This window comes from Lates calcarifer, linkage group LG11 (assembly GCF_001640805.2).
Source record: "Lates calcarifer isolate ASB-BC8 linkage group LG11, TLL_Latcal_v3, whole genome shotgun sequence".
In the NCBI taxonomy this organism is placed as follows: Eukaryota; Metazoa; Chordata; class Actinopteri; family Centropomidae; genus Lates; species Lates calcarifer.
Window position 1 is genome coordinate 2,221,380 of NC_066843.1, and position 22,643 is coordinate 2,244,022.

The 22,643-nt window shown below is 42.4% G+C and overlaps 1 protein-coding gene across 1 annotated transcript in view; it reads right to left on the bottom strand.

Moving 5' to 3' along the window:
• Positions 1 to 274: 274 nt before the first annotated feature.
• tmem104 (transmembrane protein 104) overlaps positions 275 to 22,643 on the bottom strand; it is a 46,355-nt gene continuing 23,986 nt past the window's right edge. Inside the window, exons 9-10 of the mRNA XM_018684645.2 lie at positions 13,619 to 13,712; positions 275 to 3,845 (exon numbers count right to left, since the gene is read on the bottom strand). Of these exons, the coding sequence (XP_018540161.1) occupies positions 3,082 to 3,845; positions 13,619 to 13,712 (858 nt within the window). The 3' untranslated portion in view covers positions 275 to 3,081. The remainder of the gene's footprint in view (positions 3,846 to 13,618; positions 13,713 to 22,643) is intronic.

Consider the following 22,643-nt stretch of genomic DNA (forward strand, 5'->3'; position numbering starts at 1 on the left):
TCCCAGAGGTTTTGGATGGGGTTAAGGTCAGGGATCTGTGCAGACCAGTAAAGCTCTTCTACACCAAACTGCTGAAAACCATTTCTTTACAGAGCCGGCTTTGTGCACAGGGTTACTGTCATGTTGAGACAGGAGAGAGAAAAACACACACCGTTAACACACAGTCAGAAGCACTCTGTCTAAATTACACTGTATGTTGTAGAGAGACTTAACGTTGTGTTAGAAACTATTGGCATGAAGGCAAACAAAGTAATTAAGGTTCATGAGGTCGAGATGAACGTAAAGCCTTTATTTCCTTTGTGAATGATAAGAATCCAACAGAACATCCATTAAAGCAGTAAAGCAGTAAACATCCATACAAACTGGTGAATCACAGGCTGGCCAAAGGGATGTAAACAAACACCGGAAACACGGATCAAAACTGAGACAATAAAACTCTAAGAAACACTGTGAACTTAAGGAAAATCCATGTGACAAAAAAAGAACAGAAATTATAGAAAAGACAAGAGAAGGATTAGAGAGTCTTTCTGGAGACACACTGATTGTCTGCTAAATGAAGTGGCTTACATGCAGATGTTGTCTGGCGAGCTGCTTTTCACACGATGAGGAAAAAAACAGCGGAGTCGATAAGTTTAGGGCGAAAAAATAACCCTGTAAAAAGGCACATTTCACAACTCCCGACAAGAGTCATCGAAACCACATCAAACGTTTAATATCTAATCATTCTCTCTCACACACACACACACACACACACACACACTCATATATTCGCCTCCAGATTAAATTATAAATATCTGCTGCATCCGAGGGTAAAATGCTTGTACGAAAGAAACATCAGACTGTGGGAGGATGAAACCAAACAGCACAGAGGAGAGAACGTAAACATGTGACCGTATTGTTCTGCAGACGCTGTGAGAGACAACCAGCAGTGTTTTAGAATGAATGAATGTGTTTTTAACTACATCCAGCAGCATCACAGGCAGAGACGCCTCTCTGTCCAACAGTGTACCTGTGCTGCCGTTCATTTTATTGAAGTTTAAGCCAAGATATGTGCTGAGAGAAGGTCTTTATGGATAACTGGAGGAAAACTTACTGGAGGATTTTTTTCAGGTTATTTATATTTTCAGAAGAAAAAAAAGGTAAAAAGCTGTTTGTGCTACAGGAATATTGAAATATTGAACAGGTGGTGACAACAGTCAAATAAGCTCAGAAATGTTGCGTCTCTTAAGCATAAAAAAGCCTTTAACAACATCATCCCAGTAAGTGAGATCCCTGATGATATGTAGCCTTCATATCAGGATATTATGTGAGCAATAATAACCATCACAGTCTGGATGTAAAGAGAATTATGGACAGAGGCAGAAACGAGTTAAACAGCTTGTGAAGTTCAGCTCTTTGAGTGATTCATTTAGAGGCTGTGGAGTTGATGTTTTGTGTTTTTTCTGTTTCAACTCATTGAAAATTCAGTCAGCTCTGTCTGAGAAAATGGACGACATCAACCTTTGTGCAGTCATCTGCTGAATGAATGTGAACTCGTCCAACACCTGCCCTGTTCACCTGATCAGAGTACCACCTCCTCTCCAATACGAAGAGGGTGATGATGATGTCAGTGCTGCTCTGACCATTTCCTCAGACAGAGCTGACTTTCAGTTTTCAGTTCCCTCAAACAGACAAAAACAAAAAAGTTATTAACTTCAAACTTTCTGCAGAATCACTCAGAGAGTTGAGCAGTACGTCTTCTTTTACCTTAGGACAGGAACTAATCAATCACCCCTCGCAGTCTGCAGCAAGGTGGACTGAGAGCACCACAAATAAGATTTCATTCACCTACAAAAACATTCTGAATTCCACTCAGATCAACAAACATAAGCTTTTTTGTACTTTGTGTGTGCCAAGCCTTTAAGAAGTATTTCATGAATTATGAAAATCAGAGACAGAGCCATTAGACGGGTCAGAGACAGAGATGTAAGGGCAATAACTGGGTTCATTAACATAGGCACAACTACAGAGAGAAAGCTGCCAAGTGTCAGTGAAATCAGCATCATTGAACTATAGTACAGAGTGTGGTGTATGAAGCTGTGCAGTCACAGTCGGCTCAGGAGTAGCCCTCACTTTGGGCCGCTGATGGCTTCCCCACAGCCAGAGCTGAAGCACTGTAGATCACCATTATCCTGTCAGGTGTTGGGCTGTGTGATAGATACAGTACGAGCCTGACAGAGTCATGGATGGCCACTGAGCAGTAAGAGACGATGACATGCCCTGTGTGTGAACTAGAGGCGCGAGTGTCTGGTGATAAACAGAGATGGAGCTCTTCCTGGAGGCCTATCTGTCTGGATCTGTCACGGACGGAGCTTCATTGTTCACAAGGGGGGACGAGGAGATCGGAGGCAGCCACCGCTGAGGAATGGATACACGTCAGCCATGAAAGACCGATCGTCCCTGATTTGTTCGTTACTCTTCTTCTGTTGGTTTCTGTTCCAATTTCATTATTAAGCTGTGCTGATGCCAAGCAGTTTCGCATCAGGACACGACTCCGGACGTGACAGGCTCTTTTTCTTGACACCGCTCGGCTCTTTCAATTGCTTTAATATATTTTTATTGGAACGTTCTGCCCTGAAGGTCCAGAGGATCATTCAGCACCTCCACACTCTTAACTCCCCCATAGTTTGGGGTTTGAGTGAGGCTTGCTAAAACTGCATCTGACACTCCCTGTCCCTGCTTCTGACAAAGCAACCTTATACAGCTTATACACGTGTCTGAAACTTCTAATGAACTGATTCATTTGAAGCATACTGAACTAGAAACTGATAGAAGTGCAAAATCTTGTGCGAGCCTCAGACTGTCAGGTGTTTGTTGACAAAAGATCATTTTAAGAAATTCCCTTCTATATTTTCATGCACTGACATTTGGTCCCTTTTAACAACTTTGATAAATTACTCTTAATTACATTTAATTTATGCAACAAAAGTCCCATAAAAAGGCACACTGTCCAACCAGCAGCAAGTAAGGCCTCGTGTACAGGAACAAAGAAAGTGGCCGAACAGATGTAGATTCTTAGAAAGTTCTGGTAACGGTGAGTTCTCATTTCCTGGTGTCAGTCAGGATGATGTTGGCTGTGACAAACATGAGGCAGAAGGCGGCCCACAGCAAAACAAACCACACCCAGAAGGCGTGGCGGAAGGGAGACTGGTGCTTGTTGATGGCATCTCTGCCCATCACAGGCTCCAGATGGCGTCTAGCGTAATAAACGAGGAAGGCTGGGATGATGTACTGGATCCCTGTGCCAGCATAGGATCCTGTAATGCCCACCAGGGACTCCAGGTTGTGGGTGCAGAAGGCCACCAGGATCGGGGGCACCAGGGTAATGAGGGGGAACACGACGCGGTCCACCACCCAGGGGTAGGTGCCTCCGTCCCGGTGGAACAGGGTCTTCCAGTTGTTGCGAAGTGTGACGGCAATGATTGGGAAGTTGGTGCTGATGGTGAAAACTGGGAACAAGCCCAGGAAGTAGCGCAGCACTGGAATATCTAACACATCGCAGTTGTCCGTGAAGTTGAGGGTGTACATGTCGTGCAGAAATGAGCCGTTAAAGCAGAAGATGGCGGTGAAGGAGAGGAGGACGTAGAAGCCCAGGATCAGGATGTAGTCCGCTAACACCAGGGTGCCGACGCGCTTCTTGTCGGAGATGGGCGTCACCAGGGAGGGCAGGGAGTGTTGGCACATGAAGGAGTAGACGCACACCCCGAACAGGTTGGGGATTCCAGACAAGGAGGCGACTGGTGGTCGGCCCTCGCCGGTGCCTTTACCGATGCGGATCAGAGCCAAGATGATCATCATGGTGAACGCTGTAAAAAACAGAACAAAAGGAGGTTAATTAAAGAACACACTGGGACAGTAATTACAGGAGAACAGCACATTAAAGGGTCAGACCCTGAAACGATCCTCCTCTCTAATCCTAAACCTTTGTTCCTCTCTTCCTCAGCTCAATTTCCTCTTTATCATTCTGCCACTGTAAAAGAAATAAATACACTCATTCAGGAGAGATTAACACGCTGTGTGTAGCAGTGTTCAACAGCTCACTGTGATTCCTCGGTACAATTACAATGAAAAAACAACTAGTCCCCTCCTACAATTCCAGACATTTTAAGACATTTTTACACCTTGAATATCAACAATTGAAATAGAAGATGTTTTAAGACTTTGGAAGAATTAGCAATAAAGTGTAAAAACCAGTATAAAGCTTTATACTTTTCACTTTACCTCTATCAAATAAATCAAAAACACATTCAATTTAGTTTCCTATTTATCTTTTACTAGTCTTACTTTTTACTAAGTTTTCTTACTTTTTCCCTTAGTGCTTGATTTCCTACAGCTTGGATGATAAGGAAGTGGAGGTGTTGCTATTTTCTGACTGGTTTAATAACCTTTTACTGCCTTTTGTCACCTGTGGTCTCTGTAATGTGAATCATTCTGAGCTGTATTATAATGTTTGAAATGCCTGCAGATACACTACATTTTTAAATTAATGTGGTAATGATATTTTTTGTTGAGACACTTTAAAAAGAGACAGTGAATACACCTCCTGTGGATAAAGTTTTCCCCCAGTGTGGAGCTGCCTTCCAGCTGTTTGTCCCAGAAACATCAGCCGTAAAACCCGAATAGGGAACATTTCATGGCCCGACATAAAGTCACTGGAGCCAGGTGAAGATAGAGAAGACCCCCCACCCATGTGTCTCCACCCCCCGCTGTTCAACTCGCATCTCCAATTGATTTCCGGAGGTGCCTCTCTGGCAGCTAGCATGAGCGTGTCTAAAGGAGACCACTGAGCGCGGCGTGCAGTCCCGTTACGGGCTGACAGTCATGTGGCCCGGTAAGCCGCCTCACCTCCACACATACTCAATCAGCCCGTGACACCAGGAGTTAGTCATAGCCCTGCGATGGCCAGCAGCCAGCTCCTCAACTTTCATCATCAGCCGTCCTTTAAACACAGGATGACATTCAGGAAGTGACAGTCGGACTGTAATTTTCTCCACATATGCAGAATATTATTCTATACCATGCACCTCTATACACTTTTTAATGCCTAACTGAGAGAGAAGAGAGATCCCTGCTGCCTTTGATGGAGATATCTAAGAGGGCCAGTACAGCCGCTCTGAGAATAGCGTAGTTCTGTTTTTAGCACAGGTCATAGTGCTTTAACAGGGTGGAGGGGAAGTGTGCAAGGTGGGAACTTAGAGTTTCCAACAAGCTCTATTAATCAGCTCCTGTGTGCTCCTGCAGTGGCACTTTAATGTATGTCAGGAGGATAAAACTCACTCCAATTATCAGGGACGGACTGTACAAAGAGAAGGGGAAACCATCCGAGACAATGGACAGAGGTGAGTGTCTGGAAAACAAGACAAGGTCAATAACCTCATATATGGCCAGACCCTGTGTGGTCAAAGTGCCCATTTGAGGATGTCACTGGAAGCTGTTGACGATCCGTTTTTAACATCCATCTTCAATGGAAAGCAGCTAAAGCCTGTTTGAAAAGTTACTACATGTAACACACTAATTAGCATATTCATGACATCATTGCATCATATTTGCTTTCTGCCTAGAGTCAGTTGGTTTCAGTCCTTTATCTGTTTCCTTCTCTCTGTGCTCACATACACAGTATTTTAATACAGCAAAACTCCTGCAAAAGCTGCTCTCATTTACATGGTTCTCTGGTTGTCAGATGATGGAACATGTATGAAATAGTGACTAAAACTCTGCCCATTAAGTCCACATGTTGTCACTTCTGAGCCACTTCCAGGCTCCTGCACTGCACTGCTGAAATCCTGATTTTATAACTGTGACGCCATCTGACAAAATCACCAGACACGAGTTGAAGAGAATGGCTGTGCTGTGATTTCTGCCATATTTACCTGTAAAATGATCTCTCAGAGAGGAAGTTAGAAGCTCATTCATGTCTACATCAGCTGCCGTACCATCTACTGAATGAGATGCTAAGAGAGGTGTGATTGCAGGGGGAAAACCCGACCTCACGCCCACAATAGAGTCTCGACTCTCTTCAGATGTCTTCAGATTCAGATGTCTTCTCTACAGAAAGTAGCTAAGGTTTGTCCAGAAATACACTACATTTGCCTTGGGTGAAAAAAAGAAAAGAAAAAAATCACCAAATGCTGAAAAAGGACGCATCATCAACTACAACAGAGCGACATCTTGACTCTGAACAAACAGAGCTACACTGCACATCTTAGTAGTAGATGTAAGCACTCACACACATCAGAGGCCAAAGTCTGTTAACTTGTTGCACAAGTGTTCAGTATTTTAATGCATCTTTGGCCTCCATCCAATGTAATCTCTGGCTCTGGGGAAAGCTCTGTGAGTTGCAGTCCTCCACACTCCGACTTTAATCCCCCCTCCTCGTACAGAGAGGTCAACAGACCAGCTTTCAAGGACAAGGACACACAGATGTAAGGCTGGAACTAATGATTATTTTCATTATGGATTCATCTGACAATTGTCTTCTAGATAAATCAATTAATTGTTTAGTCTATTTATAAAAAAAGGAATTTGCAGCTTATTGTCTGATCAACAGTCTAAAACCTAAAGGAATTAAACTGACTGTCATTTATGACAAAGAAAAGCAGTAAAGTCTTACATTTGAGAGGCTGTGATCAGAGAATGTTTGATGTTTTTTGCTTTGAAATGACTGAAATCAATAGATTATTAGAGTCCCACATCATATTATAATTCTGTCTGTGGTTTGAGGCCATAACACAGCCTCCTATTGTCTGCTATGTTGCAGAGACACATGTACTTCTTTTCTGCATTACTCTCTCTCCAAAAAACATCTTTAATGTGTGAAAGAGCCATCACCACCACCCATCTGTCTGCTCCCTTTGCTCTTCTTTCTCCTTCAAACTCTCATCTTCTTCCCACCTTTCTGTCTGTGAGAGGCTACGTGTGAAGCAGCGAGCGCAGCCACCTGTCTGGCTGCTGCACCACCAGAGAGAGAAAGGTGCGGGACAGGAGAAAGGAAGCTTTTCTCCTCCTTGACACCAACGCTCACAGGCTGCACAGGCAGGAAACAAGCATGGGGCTTTTAATTAAGAGTACCTCAGGGTGGCTGGGCACCTTTTTTGCAAGTCCAGCCAAGATTAAGATGCTGCAGGAGAGTCCGTGAGGAAGGACAGCACTGCTGGTCATACTGGTAAGCTCCCAGTTAAATGTAAATGAGGGTTAATAACTAATTTTATTCCAAATCCCTCCAACTTACAAAATCTAAAGCATAACACCTCTTTTTTTCTGCCCACAACTCACACGATTTTATGCTAATTAGCAGCAGAGAACTCATTTGTCTTCCTTAACTCGCAGGAACTAACCCATTATTTTTCAAAGAAATTGAAAGTCAATCAAATGGTAGAGAGGAGCTGAACACCAAGAACAAAGCCTCTGGAATAAGGGCTTTTCATAATGTGCTCATTTGTCACCAGCTCTCGGCTGCATCATGCTATACATGAGGTGGGCAAATCACAGTTGCCTGTGACAATTTTATCGCACTCATTGCATCTATAGCTATGAATCTCAATGCTGAAACACGATGCAGCAATGACATAAGAGCATATTAGCTTTCATCACACTGACTGACAGAGTGCAGTGTTTGTTTACACAGTAAATTCAGTGAGGCCTCCGAGGTCACTGCTTCATGTAAGACAGGAGTGTAAGTCATTAAAATGCATTATTCAGTGACTAACACATACAAATGAAACATACATCACTGTGATATTCTGTTTTAATCGAAACACGACTTCCTTTATTGTCTTCTTTCTTATTCTGCAGGATAAAAAACACCCCACTGAGAGCTGACTCCCTGATGACGTTTCATGTGACAAAATCTATGTCACCCACCTACGCTCCAGCACCAACAACACACTATCTGTCCAAAGACCCTCCACAAAACTCATTCATTCAGATGCAATGAGCCATTTACCTCAGCAGATATCTGTCAGGATATGGTGATTACATGCACTTTCAAATTGACACGCCGGGCTCCGCCAGTACTCGCCGCTACACTTGACATGTGAACACAGGAACCGAGCAAATCGAGCAGGTGTCAAACAGCCACACATCACGTCTGCATAACTAGTGGCCGTCCATCAGGCAGCCTGTGACTTATATTACCTGGATGGGGGTGGGAATGACCTTGTGAGGAATGCTTCAACGTTAACAACCCTCCAGCGGAGGCTCTTACAGCTGTATTCTCTGTGGTAGCAAACAAAGCTGTTGCTGTTAACCCAAAGCTGGCAGACACTGTCAATACTCCAAGGAGTCATTGACTGCCTGTGGAGGAGGGCTCTTCAGAGGCCCTCTCACAGGAGATGGGATTCCTGAACTCAATTAATGAGTAGAAAATGGTAGAAGGTGAGAGGTGATCAATCTCGTGTGCGACGGAGCACAGGAAAGCTGCGAGGTGGGGGGTCTCGCTCCTCGGAGAGAATGACTCGGCCACTTAAACGTGAGCAATTCATTGATGATAGCGAGAAGGTCAAGGACTTCTCGGCCGTGCTCACTGAGGGAACACACTGTAATCTAATGTAACGCAGGGTTCTGTTTTCTCATTTGTTTGCCAATTTAAACATCTCCCCCCGCTAGTGCTTTCAGAGCACAGCAATCATCCCATCATTAATTAAGAGAGACACTCCTTGAGCACTCTTGGATAATCTCTGTGGTAATTAGTGGCGCCGGCTCTTTGCCCAGCTCTCACCAGGGTTTTGGGATTTCTTGCTGTGGCAGAGCTCTATCACTTCAAACCTCTCAGGACCGGAGGTAGCTTGCTGCTGCAGCTGCTGCAGCTGCTGCAGCTGCTGCTGCTGCGTTCGGTGGGCGACTGGGTGATAAGTGGCCGCCTCACTTCATAACAAGTTGTGTGATCTCAGATAGGACTATCAGTAAACGCAGCGCAGCACAGCACAGCAGTTGGCCTACTGCTTAGCACTCCCATACTGCAGCTCAGGTTCACAGGGAAGAGCCAGCCAACATGCCTACATGACACTATCTGACAGCTTCATGAAAACATCAATTAGTTCACTCACTCAGCCAGAGCTCTGAAAAAACTCAACATTATCCACAGATAAGAAGCTAAATGCGCCTGCCTCTATGACCGGCAAGACAAGGAACAATCCTAAGAATTCACAGCTTTAAAAAAAGGGTAATAACCAATTATCAGTTTGTGCTTAATGAAATTATTCCTTTATACGTGCTCCACTCTGTGATGCACAGAATCTGTGTGGTGGGGAGGAAGTGTCAGAACCATTAGTCATTTGATATAAAATGAATGCAAAAAACTAAAAAGATAATTGAGTGATTAAGATAATTTATCAAGCAAAGATTCTCTGATTCCTGCCTCTAAAATATGAGGATTCTCTGTTTTTTTTATTTTATAATTCTAGTGAAATGATCGTCTTTCAGACTGTTGCTTGGACAAAATAAACAATGTAAAGATTTTTTAATTGTGCAATTGATTAATTAAGAAAAAAAGATTAATAGTTAAGATTAATGAAAACAACCATTAGTTGCAGCCTGAAATATTCTGTTTCCAGAATATTTTGTCGACCTAAAAATAACTCACACATACGTCACATTTACATAAAGTAAAATAAGTCTTGGAATCAGGAAAGCAGCGTGCAGCTGTTTTTTCCATCTTTCAAATTGTTGTGTCAAACATGAAAAATCAGCCTGTCGTCTAAATGCTCTGTTCCATCTGTATGTTAATGGTGTATATGGTGTAAATGAGCTTTTAACATCAGTGTTTAAACACACCAATTATTCGCTCTGCTCTTCATCTCTACCTCCATCACAGTTAGTTTTGTGGTTGCGATCTTTTTAAGGCAAGACTTGGTTGTTGAGTTGTTGAGAGTGTGTGTGTGTGTGTGTGTGTGTGTGTGTGTGTGTGTGTGTGTGTGTGTGTGTGAACGCTAAGTCGACTCTGGGTCTTCTCATCGACTTTTTGGGGGCAGCTCTGGCTAAAGGTGCAGCTCCTCGGCTCATGCTCATCTCTGAGGCAAATAAGAGGAGGAGGTCACCAACCATAATTAAAAGCTTAGTTACTGGGTATAGATCCAATTGATCATGTTCTTCGACCAAACATCCCCTTAATCACCCCGGAACTCATCTCAGCAGGAAGTCAAACAAATATCAATACTAAGTCAGGATGGAGGACGGTGAAAGTGGCCGTGATCATGTTGATATTTAGTCATAAAAATGTCTGATGATTTAGTCCTTGGCTGACAACAGGAGTGTCACAGAAAGACAGAGAACTAACGATGTTTTCTTATCTGGGGTTTTTGTTTCCCTTAAATGTAATTTTCCAGGACCTCTGAACTGTGGTTCTGTCGTACGGTTCATTAAGACCTGCTCATATTTCACCGTCCCCCCCTGTGAGCTGCACACTCTGGACAAAGTGAACTTTCCACTCAACCAGCCACTAGAGTCCCCCTGACCTTCACAAACAATATCTCCCTCCCTCACCCATTTAGAACGACACTGGGCAGCTGTGAATATCCCCACAGGCTCTGTCTTAGCCTCTTATGCTATGCTGTAGTAAACTAAGAGCATGAGATGGATGGTGAGAGCCGTGGATCCCTGACGCTACGAGTCTTTGACTTACAGTTATTTTCTCTTGGTGCAGAGGAGGAAAACTGTGCAGTTTACTGTATTTCACATAAATATTCAGTTTATCACAGTCGCAATGATGCAAAATTTATTTGATCATTACATTTTTGTGTGAGCAAGTAAAAAAAAGAAAGTGAACCTCATCCTTTTTTAGCAAATAGATGTTGTACAAGCACAACATTTAAGAACAGAGCCTATGAAAAGCATCCACCCCCTTTAAAGTTAACAATATAGAATCACTGTAAATTTAATGTGGCATTTTTTTCCACTGATCGACAGAAAGATTTGTAAAAAATCATTTAATCTCAGTGATTTAATTTTCTAAACGTGGAAATACTTTTTATAGACACTGTTTAAGCTCTTGTAAATAAAGAGATGCTTCAGAAAGAAAAATAAACTTTCAACTCAGGAAATAAAAACAGAGCCAGCGGTGAGATGACTTCTTCCTTCAACAGTTTTCCTCTGAAATAAACGCGACAGCTGCTCTTGGGAAAACACAGGATCCATAAGCTACTGACTCAACAGTTAATACAGACAGTAACTCCTCAGAGGCTGCACACAGCTGTCCACGCAACCCAGCAGAGACGAGCGGAGGAGATTAATACTCGTTTACTGAGCGAGGGGGGTGTTAACGCGTTCCCTTCCTCTCATACCACTCAATATCAATTAGACGAGCTCTCTGCTCCACTCAGTGTTTAGGAGGTGGTGTTATGGAGGGCGGACAATGATCCCTCCTGCTTACTGTAGGCAGCAGGCAGGAAGTGAAGAGGCTGACTGCAACAGGTTTCAAGATTAATCACCTTTATACAAGGAATATACCTGGTGAAGACACTAACTATTCTGCATTTCATTTTTCTATACGGCCTGTTTTAGTCTCAGATATTCAAGGTGACATCTTCAGGTGATTAACCACTGGGAGCACCACTTTGCATTGTAATGTAGGTACCAAGTGATCACAGTCAGGACTTCTGGGTTGTACAAGGTGTCACACTGACCCGTGCTAATGGCTACTCCACTGAAAATCCCAGCATGTGGCAGGCAGCACAGCAGCAGGCGGTCGCACCATCACTCATGTTTGATGTAAAAAAAAAAAAACAGGGCTCACTGGACAAGAAGGTGACTACAGTTGAGTGGCAACAACCTGTGACGAGGCCGGAGCCGAGGGCAGGAGGCAGGGCCCCGACGCACCGGCCAGCTGCTAACCCTGACATCCAGCACGCCGTGTCGCCACACAGGGCAGCACAGGTGACTGCAGGTGTGTCCAGGGAGCAGTGAGGAATGGTCAGGAGGGGAGGGAAGGTCTCATGTCTGGAGAGTGTTTGGTGTCAGTGACTAAAAACAAAGAAAATCCTGAGACCCAGGGACACAAAAAAGACCAAACTAAGTTGAGCGAATTAAAGCTGTATGTTTAGAAAATGTGCTTAAGTGAAACTCTGACCAGAACAGAACCATTTCCTCCTTCAGTGAGCGGTGGCTGTGATCAGCTTGAATTCATCATGTCATGTCACAACCACCATTTTTCATGAAAAAGCAAACTGAAAACCTTTGACTGCCACGTCTAGAGCCTGCAGGGCTTCAGTGCTGATACGCAAGGCAGGTCATGTGTGGAGTTTCACTTTAAGCTGGTTATTTCTAAAATAGATCAGCTGTTGACACACTGGAAGCTGGAAAATACCTGTAAAAATACCTCCGACTGCCTAACATTTGATTTAAAGGACACAACCTCTGATCCACATGTAAACAGGGGAGTGCTGCGGGATGTTGTGGCCACTTGCTACAGTGCGTTACAGCACTTTTGAGAGCAGCGCACCACTTTAAATCACTCCAGACACCTTGTAGCTGTCCAAAAAAAGACACACCTACATATTTCTGAAAAGAAACAGCCTTAACGGCATAATACATTCTGTTGTCCTAGAGAGGCAGCTCCTCCAGAAACAAACAACCCATATATAAACCAAACCGCCTTCACACCCTGTGGTAAACACAAAGATACACAGCTAGAAATAGAATATGTGGTCAGTATTAATGACAGAACAGCTAATAGACAAAGTAGGCCATGTCCTCTCTGCATTTTTAGAACAGGGTCAAGACATCTAAAGATTGATAATCAGGAACTCTGATTCCAAGCATTACACACGGTTATTACCCTGATCTTAAAGGATCATTCTGTTTCATCACAGACTGGGTGTTTCTTCTCATTTTGTCCATCATTTTGTGTAGATCACAATCACTTTAAAGGATACCATTTGCTAGCTAGATCACTAGTGCTGTGCATCACTAAAAAATCTTTCTAGGTTTACGCTGAGATACATCTACTCAAATCAAAGCTTAGGAACTGGAGGGAAACCTGATCCGACACAGTACGGCAGGAATGTATCCCACTTGATGTTATTTGGTCAATATTTCACCAGATATTCAGAGATGGATCTTAAGTGTTCAGACAAATCTCCTGGGATATCTTGTGGCTCCATTTTACATTTCCTGCTGTGTTTGTGTGTTGTTTGTGCGAGCTAGCACGCGACAGTGCGGGGGTGGCGGGAGCATCATGATTCAGTGGTGTTGTGATTTTAACAGCGGGCTCAGGACAGGCGGTTTATTTTCGTCTGCCGCCATGTGAGTGACGGTCCAATCAAGCTTGGGAAGGGCTGTCAAGCCTGTCAGGCTGAGGAATGAGAGGAGATGGGAATCAAAGACACCGAGCAGGACCAAACCATGATGGACGGACCTGAGCACAGCAGCCACACAGGCGAAGGTGGGGGAGGTGTGTGTGTGTGGGGGGGAGACATCGAGAAAATGGAAATATGTGTAGGTGGAAAAAGAGGAGGTGGAATCAGGAATCAGGAATCAGGAAAAGGGAAAGAATCATGAAAGTCAAAGGAAAGTCCCACGTTTGAAGAAGTCTTTGACAAATCATTGGTGTTAGTGAGGGAATATTGTTGGATTTGTTGAGTCTTACCAATCCAGCGCATGAATGAGGTGAGGATCTGAAGATATTTGGTCTTCTGAGCGTTGAAGAAGGTAAAAGGCCCCAACAGAACGGTGAACACACTCTGCAGAAAGATAAAGAAAAGATGTGGTGAATCCTTAAATCTCTGCATTAGACATAAAGATTTTACCAGCTCAAGGTAGCTGAGTTATTAAACATTCCTCTTGCCTTTGGCACTGTGGCATCATCCCACTTCGGTGCATAAATTTTAGTTTGCAGCTCGGTTTTTGACCCGCAATTGTGGTACTTCCTTGACGTGTTATTTTGAAACACCAGTGGAGGCGCATGATTCCCCAAAGTGCTGCTCAAAATCCCATCAGCACTCTCACAGATAGGTGGAACAGACGAACAGCCGGACCAATCCATAGTCCAACAAAAAATTTCAAATCCTCTCAGGCCACAGCTCTGATTGCCTATCAGATACTTTCTTTATCAAGAGCTGCAATCAGAGGCAGTGGCTCAGCTACTGTAGCTCCAATTCCATCAGTTCCCCTCACTCCTCCTCCTCCTCCTCCTCCTCCTCCACACGTTTCTTCCCTCTATCCCCCATTCTCTGACTGCACAGTTTGAGAGGTGTGTGATCTCAGAGGCAGTCACTTGGGTGCCATTTCATCTCAAGAGCAGCCTGCAGGGACATTACTCTCCCATCAAACACATAGGAACAGACACATGCACACCTCTGTGAGGCATCAGAATAAGACTTCAGTTCAGTGTTGGACATGTAGATAAACGCAGAAAGTGGACAGCTACTCTACAAACAAAATGTATGCCAGTTGTAGAGCTACAGAGTGACTTCTCTGGTGTTCAAAAAAGTCTTTAAACGTGGCAAGAAAATCTTTTCCACAATTATAAAGAACAAGAATCTAATCTGTGAGGACTCGTATCATAATATTTTGTCATATTCGCACACACACTTTTTAAATTTAATTAAATCGCAAAATTTGTAGTTACATAATTGTACAGGCAGGTTGTGATGATTAATCATGCAGCAATATTGTTTGGCATTTAGGCTTTTATTGATTTTGAGAAAATGCTTGGTAAATGGCAACATGCATCACTTCAAGGTCACAGGAACATAAATCACTGAAAGACTTGGTCTTGAAAATTGATAAATAATATCTGTGTGATCTTTTAAGCACAGATCCAAAGAGCAATTTCAGACAAGGCTCAAAATTAGTCAGTCATGCAATAATGAACCATGCAGTGATGACGAAATGATGAGTTAAACAGTTTCTCAGAGTATCAGTACGCCACAGATTGTCTCCTATGTTTGAACTGGTGAACCAGGGAACAAGGGAATTTCAGACACAGCAAGAGTCAGCTATTATTTCCAGATGTACAGATGGACAGCTGGGATGTCTGTGGGTGTGAGAGGAGGGAAAAAAAGCCAGCCTTTAATTCTGCTGAATAATGATGATGCCTATGTGTCTATATATTAAAGTATTACCAGCTGTCTTCTTGGCAAAGTGCAGCCGAAGCTCAAGACGAGCCAAAGCATAAATCTGCACACACATTGGAGGTAATGAATGAACCATTATGAAGAGATATGTGTCTGAGGAAGAAAGTGAAATTAATGGCAGCTGGCTGACAGACAGCAGTATTTTAGCCATGAATGGTTCAGCACAGTGGGCTTTTCCCAGCACCTTTGCTTCCTGTACAAAGATCACTTTGTAAACTACAGCACGAGATCAGCCTGGGCCAAAGTTCAGATAGATTTATGTTTGAAACACATCTGTCATGCTTCATGAAAATAGCTTAGTATCTTGTACATAGTATCTTGATTTTTCATTCCTTTATAGTGTAAACAAACAGGTAATAAATAATCAGTTTCCACGGCTGATAACCTAGTTATATAGAGTAACAGTTCCTACACAGACAGCTTAATATCAGGTCAAAATCCAGCCTCGATCGGCAAAGATTCAAGAAATACCCCTGAGGGTTAAAACCACTGAGCCTGTTTGTATGTGTGCACATGGCTGATGAATTCCTCTGCAGTTTCAGGACCACTCATGAATCAAGGCTGACCCTCCAACAGCTTCCAGTCTCCCATAAAACAACGGCCTGAGGACAGTGGACTGCTCAAGTGTATCTCAACAACAAGAGCAAGGCAAGAGCACAACACCACCCCAAAAATAAAAACTGCAACACTTCTTCCTTATAGAGAGAATCACATTTAGTTCACCAACACAGACGATCACGCAGCTACTGGGGATGTGTTTATATTCTGTTATTTGGAGGTGTATTTCCATTATTTCGGTGGATAACTGATCAAATATTTCAGAGGATGTATGAGACAGAAAACCCTCGGTCCTCTGAAAACGCCCTCTTGAGATTGGTGAGTAGAGATTAGATCACAAAGGCACTACAGCCACACAGGAAAGAGAAGACGGCACAGACAATGACAGCATGGGAATGGAAAAAGTGGAAGTGTGTGTGGGCGAGTGTAAAGGCATCAGATGCCATGTGCTGTAGGGTGACTCAGACCCAGAGAGTTGGCATGACCCTGCCAGAGCAGAGAGGGGAACTGTAGTGTCACTGGAGGTAAAGCCAGAAGGAGATCACACTTCAACAGTCCACCTTAAAAAAGGTAGCACTGCTAGCTGTGAGGCATGAAGCAGGAAGCAAACAAAAGGTAGTTACAGTCCAGAATTGACAACAGACTGCCTCTATTTCTGATTACTTCTTATTATTACTTATTACTTCTTGCACCAATGTTTCACATTAAAACTTATCCAGGATTCAAACAGTATAATCCCTCTCTTTCCTGACTGCCTTAAAACTGTATTTTTGTCATTTTGTCTTTATCTGAAATTGACAGCAAAGTAGTTTGGTGCAGGTAAGCACATGCTGTTGAAGGTAAACATGAGGCACTCACAGTCATCTAATATGAATGAATGTATATGAAGTGTCAGGTCATCTCCATCTCCTCACAGGGGAAACTTCTGACAGCGCTTTGTGACCCACAGTCTTGTGATTCTTTGGCAGAAACATGCTGTCTGGGAGACCTGGACTGTGAGCACTACCTCTACAGGTACTGTAATTACTGAGGAATCAAACAGCGAGGAGCAGTAACACACTTTCTTCTTTTTCACAGAAAATAAACAAATTCCATATACGTAGCTATTTTGTTTATCCCACTTTGTGTGGTTCGGCTACAGCTGCTGTGTTTTTAGCACCTCAGACTTCCTGATGTGTAAACTGATTGAACACATTCACAGATTTTCATGTGTCAAACCTAAAAATGAAGCCTCAGACAGAGACAAGCAAACCAGCTGAAAAGCCACATGTAGAGATCATCAAATGCAACCATTCTTTTATCATTCAGCTAACTCTATATGCTTGGCGATAGCAGTAATTATATTAATATTACACAGAACAACCTTATTTCCAGTTTCCAAGGTTTGCATCAGCTTGAAATGTGCAGCAGTGTCAACTAGAGAAATAAAACTGCCAGACAACAGCGGAAAAAGAGATGAATATAACTAGAATTTCATAACGTAGACAGATTGACACTTGGTTCCAATGCATTTATTCATTTAATACTTTGTTCGGGCTGTTCTAGCAATTTCATCTCACTCTTGCTTGCAAGGCCGACATACAGATTTTTGTCTGCGTTTTTGCGTCCTCGCCCACAGAAACTGCTTACGTTTCATGCTCAGTTTAATAAATGTCTCAATAAACACAAACAAATTCTGTCAGGAGAAAAGTGGCATGAATCAGTTTTGCCTAGATGCTCTCCTCCCCTCCCCATTCCTTCCTGTTCGGCAAGCTGATGGGTTTTGCTCCTCCGGAGCCGCACACTCATCAACTATAAGCATTTTACTTTTGACAACAAAGACATTCTTAAAAATCAGCCATTTTTCCTCCTCAGTTTGAGACAATACCTGGCTGGCTGCAATCACACACTTCAGTGAAACGCAATAAACGGTGAGTCTGAGATGAGAAACTGCAAAGGTGACCAAGGCTGTGATGGATACAAACACTGAGATCGCTCCTATTACCTAGTTTAGTTTGAACAGAAGGTGAATCAGCAAAGACTGAAGAGAAAGATTCTTGTATGTGCTGCTTTCAATTCACTCATTCATTTGCAGAACCATTAACGCGTGATGTGAAACTTGGATCCCAGAAATGAAGCTCTACCAACACGTCATAATGGTATGAACTAAACTTAAGAAATAGAAACAGCAAAAAATCTACAAGGGTGTTTTAGTTCAACAAGTATCAGACACTTACCAGACTGAATCATTAGCTGAACATTATCTTAAGTCTGTCCAATAATGCTGCAAGAAACAGATGCGACTTCACTGATGAGGCAAAGATGCAACAACCAGAGACATGTTTTATTTAAGTACTTCTGACTAAAATAAACACTTCAGATAACTAATCTCTTCTTGCTGTGACAGAAGATGATACAACTCTAATGATTGCCATCTCTTGGGATCTAGTTTTTAAAGGTGTTTCATCCACATTCAAACACAGCTTCAGTTCTTTGTGGTGACACCATTGTTATTTTGGTTCCAAACAACACCTTTGTTGCCAATCCTCATTGCTGAACCGTGGTCTCATTAGAGACCCCGACCCAAATCATGGCAACACTCAGAGGGCAGCGTCTTTTTATCATTATGTCAGAGCCAGAGGGCTGAACGCCAGCCTGCTGCCTCCTGTTCTCTAAACCTATTTTTCCATTTTTCCACCTCCTTTTCCAAACAGGCAGCGTTAGCTCACACTGCCGTATGTCTACAGAACTCCCTAGGATGCAGTTGGTCGGCAGTGACATATCTGACTGATGTTGAACTGGCTTATAAATGCAAATTATGAAAAGATTTTTTATTAAAAAAAAAAAAAAACAGAACAAAATGGATGTTTGCTGGTGGCCTGGGTCTTTGGGTTTTGGACACTGATCATGTAACCTCAACGCTGTGGATTGAAAATCAGGCTGGGGACCTTTGTCGGCTATCACCCCCCATCTTTCTCCCCTCCATTTCCTGTCAGCTTTTTACTGGGGAATTTTTTTTTTAAGTAACAAAATAACATCACTTTTCTACAACTTCTCTGTGACGCTGCAAAGTTATAATTTGGGAGTAAGAGATTAACGGGGCTTAGATATGGTGAATGATCTCAATTATGGTGAAAACCTGCCACCAACTGGCAACCCAGGCTGTAGCTGTCAATCACAAAGTCTATAAAGAGCAGTGTTTTGGATTTGTGCGGATGAGAGGATGCAGAGAGTATGGAAAAGCTTGTAATTGGCATTAGATTGCGTCACTAGGAGCTCACCAGCCAATCTACTGGTCTCATTAATCACGGCATATGTGAATCTTTCTCCTGAGCCACGTGTTGCGTGGACTCTTCATCCATCACAGTTGAGCTACATAAGTCAACCCCTGACCGTCCACTCCATTAAATAATTAATCAGCATATTTTTCTCTACTTTTCTGTGGGGTCGGCCAAACACTGTGATGGCACAGATGTCCTCAAGCTCTTGGACGTCACAGTGGCTGAATTTATATCCAAGAGAGCCATATGAGCGCTTTGTTCATGACTGCCAAGCTGTCAGGCATTTTTAATTGTAAAATCGCTGTTTAGTTTTAGATTTTGGCTGGAGTTTGTCGGACGCAAAGAGGGTTAACAGTGAAAAACCCAGAGGACAAGCAGAGATCACGGCAGGGAGAAAGTCCAGCGCTGGAAACCATAAGTGCCCTGGTGGTTCCATGCGGTGGTCCAGCCTGGACACTGATAATCCCCCCACAATCAAACAGAGAAAGAAGGATTATAATTCCCAATCCCCGCAGTCCCAAGATCCCTGGCCATTTGTGTCTGATTTTAATCTTTATTCCTGACAGATTTGAAACAGAAAATACTGAAACTGCTCGTCATTATCCATTCTCTTTTTCTTCATTATTAATAACTACAAAATGATTTTTGGTCATTGTCATGGTTGCTGCTATGTCACTTGTCGATTATTGTCACCTGTTGAAACAGACTGATGCACCTTACCTTATTACCATGAAAAGATCATCATTAACCATGTAGACTTTTCTGTGCAGCGCCCCAATTTGTTTTCCTTGAAGTCTAATACTACATGGAAGCAGCAGCTACATTTTTAGTCACATGACAATATTTTATGTGACATACTGCTACTCTTTTGGTAGACTGTAAAACCTATACAAATACCAACTTTAATTAATTACAAGATGCATTCCACAACAGTAACCTATGTAGTTGCAATAAAGACAACTCTCCACCAAGTCAAACACAGACAAAAACTGCAATAACTCAACACCTGCTCACATCATTTAACTTTAATTAAAACCCTGAATTGAGACCTTGAATGAATAAAATTTTGAGTGTAGCAATCTTAGACTTCTTTCAACCAACAGACAATTTGACAGAAATTAAGACATTGCTTACACTCCCAGTGCAAAAGAACTACAATTTGCATTTCTTGTCATTAGGACTGATTGAAATTAACCAGCAGTGACAAATGAACCAATACACATTACATGTCTCAAACCCAAACAATATTGTTGATATGCGTGTCTGTGTTCATGACAAAACCAGGAATCAAAGTCTAAAGAAGACAGATTATCTGGATTCTCAAACAATATTTCATCTTAATGATGCAAAACAAAATAAAATGCTGTGTGACTGCATGATGTAGAGGAGAAACAACACTTCAACTACGTCATACACAGGATGTAATGGAGTATTGGACATTATGGGGCAATTCATTGCCTTGGTTTTGACATGTATGATAAAAGACTTGAGGGGAACCTGACCATGGTGGTATGGAATAGAAATGGCATAAAATAGGCCATAAAAGCCCAGGAGATACGTACAAACCCTTATGATGGCAATAACAAGTCAACTGATTCACTGAACACACAGGCAGCAGGGAGGAAAGGGAAGTAAGACAAAGATGCTCACAACATGATTGTGGGGGGTTGGTGTTGTGATAATACAGAGGGGAGCACGGACTGTGCCTGGGAGGCAACGCTATGCAGTTAAAACCTGAGAGTCTACCGTCAGCATCATTAATCACCAGCAAACATCTCCATCAAGTCGACATAATTAACATAAATAACAAAAGAATGGATGAGCAGAATTATTCGACTTGTCATATCTCCAGAGTCAATTAATGAAACCAATTAAGATATATAGGTCCATTCTGCTTTATGTTCCCTTTATCAAGAAAAATGAAGTATGTGTCGTTTACCTTGTGTAGGAATGAGAACATGCAGCCTCTAAGCGATTATGTTTACTGAGCCACGTTGTAATTCACAACAATTAATGACAAATGAGTGCACTAGAAAAGAGCATAGAGCTGAAATGAATCACATGTCAACTGACAATAATTACATAATGTTTAAGGAATTTTTTAAAATAAAAGTTTCTCAGATGAGACAATTTCTGCTTCATATCACTGTAAACTGAAAATCTTCTCCCTGTAGGTCAGACAAAACAATTAATATGAAGGAGTCACCTTGCTATGAGATTACGAGAGCCATTTTCACTAATCACTGACATTTTTTTAGATTAAACAATGAATCAATTAATTGTTAGATGCCTGTCGAACAGAGTGATGGAGCTTTATGCGTGAGAAAAAAGAACAAACCAACAGGACTTGACAGCAATTAAGACACATGGTTTAAATGTTATGTCGTCCGTTTAATGAGGACAAGTTAATTTGTAGGTGCAACTAGAGAAAGAATCCAGACTTTAAATGTCTTCCACTAGGGCCACACAATTAATCGAATATTAATCTCGAATGTGGTTTTGGCTTCCCACAATTAAAAAAACCTTAATATGCTTGGCTCATTGAAAAGCCCACTACATATCAAATCAATAACTGTCATGCTGCTACGCACCCTGCATCCACAGTTCAGAGTGGAGGAGTAACAACAGAGAGCAGACAGACCCTCTAAACGGACATCATCCATTGAGAGTGATATTACGCAATAACAAATCATATGCAAAGAGCACATGAGACTTATGCAAAGATTTGTACATTAGCAGGAGGTGAAAGCAGTATTGTGTTCATTCATCTCATTTCCTAAAACTTGAGCTTTTACTACAACTTAGGGAATATTTGCTGCAAAAACTGGGTTTCTGGGTAATGACCAGCTGCAGTGCAGAACAGTCAAAGCCAGCAAAAACAACAATAGAGGAGAGCAGGAAGAACCAAAGGAGAGCAGACCAGAATGCAAAGCTGACAAAATCTTGAGAGATGTGGTTGCCTTTTTTCTTAGTTCTCTTCAGTGTCTGTGGAGGTTTTACAAATGAGCCTCTTTCTGGGTGCCATTTTAAAAGCATTCATCAAAGTGAGTGACAAGTGTTGACCTGGCGAGACTGGACTTTACTTTTTGCTGACTCAAAACAGGAGCCTGTAAATTCCTACAGCTGATGACAACAGAGAGAGACTCGTCTGAATTTAAAAAAACAAATCATAAATATTATTTACAAATGACAGATTAAGGGTCGATGTTATGTTAATTTCTCTGAGCGTGTGTGTGAATATTTTTATGTTTTATGAGACAGGCATAAAGACTGAATATAACAGAGCTTATCTGCTGCCAACAGAAGCCTCTCCATCCATCTCTTATGTGACCGTCTCTGTCAGCTTTCGACTCTGCCCCCACCCCTTGGGGTCTTTGGGTCAACATCGAGCTACAGAAATTCAACTTCTTCGAGCACCAACACACACACACACATATATGAATAAATAATGCCGTCTCTCTGAACATGCCATGCATTCAAAACACAGCTGAAGCAGGCTTCAGGAAGCCAGTGAACCAGACTGTGGATGACCTGTCAGGCCTTATTCAACTCACTGGAGGTCCTTCAGCCACTGTGCTCATTTTGCATAATATCCCAATAACCAAGCACATAAAACATATTGTTCCTATTTCAACAATTGGTCAAATAAGTACAGATGTCCCAGGCCGATCCTATGTATCCAGGCCTATTTCAAAATATCACCTCTGGCCAATAGATC